The 8,599-nt window shown below is 41.4% G+C and overlaps 1 protein-coding gene across 1 annotated transcript in view; it reads left to right on the top strand.

Moving 5' to 3' along the window:
- The first annotated feature begins 1,418 nt into the window (after positions 1–1,418).
- The window catches only part of LOC311146703 (thymocyte selection-associated high mobility group box protein TOX-like), a 42,518-nt gene continuing 35,337 nt past the window's right edge, over positions 1,419–8,599 (top strand). The window contains exon 1 of the mRNA XM_084183253.1: positions 1,419–1,478. Within this exon, the coding sequence (XP_084039379.1) occupies positions 1,428–1,478 (51 nt within the window). The 5' untranslated portion in view covers positions 1,419–1,427. The remainder of the gene's footprint in view (positions 1,479–8,599) is intronic.

Raw genomic sequence — 8,599 nt, 5'->3', positions numbered from 1 at the left:
TTTGATGACTCCTTTACCATTGACTCAGCTAAAACACACTTTAAAAGAACGGGAGAGAATTCTTTGAACACTCCACAAGTTGGGCTGGGGATTCAAAACAGTTCCCTACTACAGACCCATTTCACTAATACATACTGACATCAAAAGAAAACGAGCTAATTTGTTTTGAGACTTGTCTAATAATGTCTTAGAAGTTAAGCAAGCCACCCTTAACTAAGAGATCACATATGTTAAGAGGGTAGAAGGAAAAAAAGGCAATGCATTACATACATTTAAACTGGAACACTGCCAAATCCATGGGGCTCAGTGTTTATTCAACAATTGGCTGAATTAGATCATATTGCACATATGCACTGAATCACAAGAAACGTTGACTTTGAATGTATTGCACTTTCAATCAATTGCACTCAAGTATTTTAACGCAGATCACTTGGTCTTATTCTATTGTCTCCTAACAATCTGAGATAAGGGCTATGTGTAGTCTTTGTATGTCTGTGTAGTGTATGTTTATGCATGTATGTTAGATGCTTGCCTCACTGTATGGAATGTACATTAACCGGTTATGTAGCATCCTTCACTTACAGTCCATTTTCATGTTAAGACTTGAATGTGCATTTTAGCTATACAAGTAAATCTCCCTTTCCATTGCTTACACACAAAGCAGTGTGTGTGTGTGTGTGTGTGTGTGTGTGTGTGTGTGTGTGTGTGTGTGTGTGTGTGTGTGTGTGTGTGTGTGTGTGCGTGTGTGTGTGTGTGTGCGTGTGCGTGTGTGTGTGGTGAATCACTATAGGCCTAACTCAAAGCAGTATAGTGTAAGTGGGGATGCAGCATGGACAGACAGACAGACAGAGGGGCTTTTCTGTTTTATAACAGATTGCACATGAAAGGATTGCATTCAAGCCTTTCCTTTGTGGCTTGTAATTACTAGTGTGCTAATTGCTTCAAATCGCTGACATCTCGAGTCGATAAGGATGAGAACAAGGCCTTCAAAGGGAAGTTGCCCCAAAAGGGAAAGACAATAACCCTGAACAAAGACAACAACAAAAGGAAAACATCAGTTTGCATGGCTAATATAATACCTCTTCCTCCCACTTCCTCTACCCCTCTCTTTTTTATGTTCTTCTTTCTTTTTTCTCTCAATTCAAAATGGCTTTATTGGCATGGGAAACATGTTTACATTGCCAAAACAAGTGATACAAACAAAACTGAGAAGAAACTAATTTAACAACATCAACAAAAACTATTAGAAATTAACAGTAAACATGGCACTCACCTCTATATCTCTCTCTCTTTCTCCGTCTCTCTCTCTCCCTCTCTGTCTTACCCCTCTATCTCTGTCTCCATCTAATTTTCCTAACTAAAGTGAACACCATTCTAACTGTGTTCTTGTTGTGTTCTCTGTATGTTTGCAGTACGACAGTGAGGCCATGTTCCTGGGCATGCCAGAGGCTGGCCTGGACTTTGTGCCAACCAACCAGGTGGGTTAATTACTCTTCCCTGTGCTTTTGTTTCAAATCCTAATTAAACATGTTTAAGCCAACGCATCGCTAAATTAGCACCCAATATCAGTTGCCACCATAATCAGGGACTATTATAACATGTAAACAGAGCATTTAAACCTTGTTGCAGCCTAATCAAATAAAGCCACTAACTGCACAGTTGTTTTGTTGTTAGAGAGATTTTATTTCCAGTTAGACTTACAGTTCTACCTAGCTACAGCCAAGCTGTGCCTGTTTGAGCTTGCCTGGCTTAATGGGCCAATAGAATAGTCCCAAAACTGCAGTCGATCAAAGTATTTGAAAGATTTCAAATAGTATTTGAACCCAAGTCTGATAGAGTAGACAGCTGCTTAAAGATGGAATCCGCATTAGGGGAACCAGCGCCACTGTTTTCCCCAGTCCCGTTGTTATTGTTATACGAAACAGAGTTGAGGAGCGTCCAAACGGAGGTGAGCCACGGGGTAAAAACATGTTGCGGTACATATTCTGCTGTTCTATCACACGGGCAATGAAAACAGTGTTCGTTGTTTGCTGTAACTTCTTGTTGTTTTAATATCCCAAACAGACATGGCAGTTTCACCATTAGGGATTCCAGCTTCAAACGGCCTGTAGATTGACAGTTATTACTGAAAAGAGGGGCAGTTAGCTTTCATGTGTACATGTGTTGCAGGGCTGTTTCTCCATGTATTGTAGTGGGAGTGCTAACTACACTACATCACCAAAAGTATGTGGACACCCCTTCAAGTTAGTGGATTAGGCTATTTCAACCACACTCGTTGCTGACAGGTGTATAAAGTCGAGCACACAGCCATGTGATCTCCATAGACAAACATTGGCAGTAGAATGGCCTTACTGAAGAGCTCAGTGACTTTCGACGTGGCACCATCATAGGATGCCACCTTTCCAGCAAGTCACTTCATCAAATTTCTGCCCTGCTAGAGCTGCCCCGGTCAGCTGTAAGTGCTGTTATTGTGAAGTGGAAACGTCTAGGAGCAACGGCTCAGCCGCGAAGTGGTAGGCCACACAAGCTCACAGAACGGGACCGCCGAGTCCTGAAGCGCGTAGTGTGTAAAAATCGTCTGTCCTCGGTTGCAACACTCACTACCGAGTTCCAAACTGCCTCTGGAAGCAACATCAGCACAAGAACTGTTCGTTGGGAGCTTCATGAAATGGGTTTCTATTGGCGAGCAGCCGCATGGACAACAACACTTAGGCTTCTACTTCCAACTTATACATACTATATACATTTTACGGACACAGTATATTTTACAATAGTTATCTTTTGTTTGTTTTTAGTCCCATGTTTCAGCTCCACTTAACCCCTCCCATTTATCTCTGAACACCATCCAGTTTAGATTTCTTATTTGCCATTTTTTTCAACTGTGCTGTGATGTTTCACAAAAGTTCTGAACCTTTCTATTCTCATAGATTCTACATATTGTAAATGAAAGATAAACATTTTTGCTAAGAGTATTATTATATTATTGATCGATTGACTATGACTTTTTAAATCACCCAGCAGTGCTATTTGTAGAGTTAGCTCCAGGTAAATGTTGCAATTCTTCAGCCATTCCTGAACCTGCGACCAAAAACAAGCTACATGTGAGCAGTACCAAAACAAAGTATCTAATGATTATGTCTCTTCTCAGCAAAATCTGCAGAGCTGGGATGGTTGTATCCCCCATATATATAACATTCTATTGGTTGCAAGAATTTTGTATAATAATTTAAATAGGAAAACTCTAAGTTTTGAATCCAGTGTTGTTTTGTGTATCAGTTCATAAACCATGTGCCATGGAATCGGTACATCGAAAATCTCTTCCCAACTATTTTGCAATCTATATGGCACAGCTGTTTTGGTCCTTAAGTGAAACTGGTATACTTTTGTATTTATCACAATTTTCTTTAGCCAATTTTGGTCTTTAATGCAGGGTCCGACAGACAAGTTCCTTACTTTCTCCCCCTTCAACTTGCCTCTTCCATTTTTGCAGTAATGCTGCAATTAGTTTGTTGTAATTTTTAGTAGAGCGGACATTTCCATATATTTTTGTTAGCTGCATGTGTGACATAACTCCACCAGCCCTATTTATGATATCATTTACAAAGATCATACCTTTTTTAAACCTTTTTCCAAAAATATAGTTTTTTAAAATCTATTAGAACATTTGAGTTTAACCATAATATTTGTTGTAATATTTGTTCTGTCTTTTCTGGTGGATTAAACTGAGATTGCAACCAACTTTCTATGGCTTGTTTTAAAAATAGCAATATTTTGGAGATTATAAAATTTTCAAATAACTGAAAGTGAGAGGTTATTCTGGGAAAAAGGCCATTCTTGAACATGGGGTGAGACATTCTTACTAATCTCCTAGAGAGCCAGTATGGATTTAAATATAACTTTTGTATGACTGAAGCCTTTAGTGAGAGGTCTAATGCTTAAATATTTAATAATTTCTGCCCTCCGAATTCATATTCATTATATAAATAGGCCCGTTTAATTTTGTCTGGCTTGTCGTTCCAAATAAAATTGAATATTTTTTGCTCATATAATTTAAAAAACATGTCGCTAGGTGTAGGCAAGGCCATAAGCAAATAGGTAAACTGGGATATGACTAAACCATTAATCAGGGTGATTTTTCCACAAATAGACAGGTATTTTCCTTTCCACAGTAGCAAGATCTTATCTATTTTTACCAACTTTCTATTAAAATGTATTGTAGTGAGATAATTTCTTTATTTCGGGATATAAATACAGAGTACTTCCACTTCACCGTCAGACCATTTTATTGGTCAACTACATGGTAATGTAAATGTTGTATTTTTTAGTGATCCAATACGTAATATAGTACACATCATAATTTGGTTGTAATCAAGAGAGGTTAGAAAAAGTATCTAGATCATCTGTGAGACTGTGGAGGGATCTAAGTTGTGGATTTAAAAGAAAACATGAATCATCAGTGTACAATGACACCTTTGTTTTTAAGTCCTGGATTTCTAGACCCTTGATATTATTGTTGGATCTGATTTGAATAGCTATCATTTCGATGGCCATAATAAATAGATATGCCGATGGTGGACAACCTTGTTTTACTCCTCATGACAGTTTAATACTTTCTGAGAAGTAGCCATTGTTTACTATTTTACACCTAGGGTTACTATACATTACTTTTACCCATTGTAAAATCCCCGTCATTCGCAGGAGAAAGAGACGGAGATATCGTGGACGTAGGTCGGGGTGCCTCGTAAGGATCCGACGGCGAGCGAGTAAACTGCCTCTTCCATCAATCCTATTAGCCAATCTTCAATCATTGGAAAATAAATTAGATGACCTACAATTATGCTTATCCTACCAACGGGACATTAAAAACTGTAATATCTTATGTTTCACCGAGTCGTGGCTGAACGACGACATGGACAACATACAGCTAGCGGGCTATATGCTACATCGGCAGGATAGAACGGCTGACTCTGGTAAGATAAGGGGTGGCGGTCTGTATATATTTGTAAACAACAGCTGGTGCACAAAGTCAAATACTAAGGAAGTCTCGAGGTTTTGCTCGCCTGAGGTAGAGTACCTTATGATAAGCTGTAGACCACACTATTTACCAAGAGAGTTTTCATCTATATTTTTTATAGCTGTCTATTTACCACCACAAACCAATGCTGGCATTAAGATTGCACTCAATGAACTGTATAAGGCCATAACTAAACAGGAAAACGCTCATCCAGAGGCAGCGCTGCTAGTGGCCGGGGACTTTAATGCAAGGAAACTTAAATCCATTCTACCTAATTTCTACCAGCATGTTAAATGTGCAACCAGAGGGAAAAAACTCTAGACCACCTTTACTCCAAACACAGAGACGCATACAAAGCTCTCCCTCACCCTCCATTTGGCAAATCTGACCATAACTATCCTCCTGATTCCTGCTTATAAGCAAAAACTAAAGCAGGAAGCACCAGTGACTCGGTTAATAAAAAAAGTGGTCAGATGACACAGATGCTAAGCTACAGGACTGTTTTTACACCACATCAGTCACTGGCTTCATCAATAAGTGCATTGATGACGTCGTCACCCACAGTGACCGTACGTACATACCCCAACCAGAAGCCATGGATTACAGGCAACATCCGCACTGAGCTAAAGGGCAGAGCTGCCGCTTTCAAGGAGCGGGACTCTAACCCGGAAATCCCGCTATGCCCTCCGACGAACCATCAAACAGGCAAAGAGTCAATACAGGACTAAGATTGAATCGTACTACACCGGCTCTGACGCTCGTCGAATGTGGCAGGGCTTGAAAACTATTACAGACTACAAAGGGAAGCACAGCCGCGAGCTGCCCAGTGACACAAGCCTACCAGACGAGCTAAACCACTTCTATGCTCGCTTCGAGGCAAGCAACACTGAAGCATGCATGAGAGCACCAGCTGTTCCGGATGACTATGTGATCACGCTCTCCGTAGCCGATGTGAGTAAGACTTTTAAGCAGGTCAACATTCACAAGGCCGCAGGGCCAGACGGATTACCAGGACGTGTACTCCGAGCATGTGCTGACCAACTGGCAAGTGTCTTCACCGACATGTTTCAAGCAGACCACCATAGTCCCCGTGCCCAAGGACACTAAGATAACCTGCCTAAATCACCGACCCGTAACACTGACGTCTGTAGCCATGAAGTGCTTTGAAAGGCTGGTCATGGCTCACATCAACACCATTATCCCAGAAACCCTAGACCCACTCCAATTTGCGTACCGCCCCAACAGATCCACAGATGATGCAATCTCTATTGCACTCCACACTGCCCTTTCCCACCTGGACAAGAGGAACACCTACGTGGGAATGCTATTCATTGACTACAGCTCAGCGTTCAACACCATAGTGCCCTCAAAGCTCATCACTAAGCTAAGGATCCTGGGACTAAACACCTCCCTCTGCAACTGGATCCTGGACATCCTGACAGGCCTCTCCAGGTGGTAAGGGTAGGTAACAACACATTTGCCACGTTGATCCTCAACACGGGGGCCCCTCAGGGGTGCGTGCTCAGTCCCCTCCTGTACTCCCCATGACTGCATGGCCAGGCACGACTCCAACACCATCATTAAGTTTACAGACGACACAACAGTGGTAGGCCTGATCACCGACAACGATGAGACAGCCTATAGGGAGGAGGTCAGAGACCTGGCCGTGTGGTGCTAGGATAGCAACCTCTCCCTCAACGTGACCAAGACAAAGGAGATGTTTGTGGACTACAGGAAAAAAAAGAGGACTGAGCACGCCCCCATTCTCATCGACAGGGCTGTAGTGGAACAGGTTGAGAGCTTCAAGTTCCTTGGTGTCCACATCACCAACGAACTATCATGGTCCAAACACACCAAGACAGTCGTGAAGAGGGCACGACAAAGCCTATTCCCCCTCAGGAGACTGAAAAGATTTGGCATGGGTCCTCAGATCCTCAAAAAGTTATACAGCTGCACCATCGCGAGCATCCTGACTGGTTGCATCACCGCCTGGTATGGCAACTGCTCGGCCTCCGACCGCAAGGCACTACAGAGGGTAGTGCGTACAGGACGTCTATACCAGGCGGTGTCAGAGGAAGGCCCTCAAAATTGTCAAAGACTCCAGCCACCCTAGTCATAGATTGTTCTCTCTGCTACCGCACGGCAAGCGGTACCGGAGCGCCAAGTCTAGGTCCAAAAGGCTTCGCAACAGCTTCTACCCCCAAGCCATAAGACTCCTGAACAGCTAATCATGGCTACACGGACTATTTGCACCCCCACCCCATCTTTTTACGCTGCTGCTACTCTGGTAATTATTTATGCATAGTCACTTTAACTCTACCCACATGTACATATTACCTCAACTACCTCAACTAGTCGGTGCCCCCGCACATTGACTCTGCACCGGTACCCCCCTGTATATAGCCTCCCTACTGTTATTTTATTTTACTTCTGCTCTTTTTTTCTCAACACTTTTTTGTTGTTGTTGTTGTTTTATTTTACTTTTTTATTAAGAAATAAATGCATTGTTGGTTAAGGGCTGTAAGTAAGCATTTCAAGGTAATGTCTACACCTGTTGTATTCGGCGCATGTGGCAAATACAATTTATTTTGATTTGATTTGATTTGGTTCCATTATATCCATGATATGCGTGATTTCCTTAAGTGCATAAGGATGATAGTTTGTAGTGTGATTTCCTTTACGGTCCATTGAGGTATTTAAAACCATATTATAATCTCCCACCATAATAATAGAGTATTGTATTGCTTGTAGGCTTGAAAAATTATTATATACACTACCAGTCAAAAGTTTGGACACACCTACTCATTCAAGGGTTTTTCTTTATTTTTACTATTTTTTACATTGCATAATAATAGTGAAGACATCAAAACTATGTAATAACACATATAGAATCATGTAGTAACCAAAAAAGTGTTAAACAAATCTAAAAATATTTTATATTTGAGATTCTTCAAATAGCCACCCTTTGCCTTGATGACAGCTTTGCACACTCTTGGCATTCTCTCAACCAGCTTCATGAGGTAGTCACCTGGAATGCATTTAACAGGTGTGCCTTCTTAAAAGTTAATTTGTGGAATTTATTTCCTTCTTAATGCGTTTGAGCCAATCAGTTGTGTTGTGACAAGGTAGGGGGGTATACAGAAGATAGCCCTATTTGGTAAAAGACCATGTCCATATTATGGAAAGAACAGCTAAAATAAGCAAAGAGAAACGACAGTCTATCATTACTTTAAGACATGAAGGTAAGTCAATATGGACATTTTCAAGAACTTTGAACGTTTCTTCAAGTGCAGTTGCAAAAAACATCAAGCGCTATGATGAAACTGGCTCTCATGAGGACCACCACAGGAATGGAAGACCCAGAGTTACCTCTGCTGCAGAGAACAATTAGAGTTAGCAGCCTCAGAAATTGCAGCCCAAATAAATGCTTCACAGAGTTCAAGTCACAGACACATCTCAACATCAACTGTTCAGAGGAGACTACGTGAATCAGGCCTTCATGGTCAAATTGCTGAAAAGAATCCACTACTAAAGGACACCAATAATAAGAAGAGACTTGCTTGGGCCAAGAAACATGAGCAATGG

Source organism: Coregonus lavaretus (genome assembly GCF_964263955.1).
Source record: "Coregonus lavaretus genome assembly, chromosome: 19".
Lineage (NCBI taxonomy): Eukaryota > Metazoa > Chordata > Actinopteri > Salmoniformes > Salmonidae > Coregonus > Coregonus lavaretus.
This window is presented reverse-complemented; position numbering and strand designations above follow the sequence as displayed.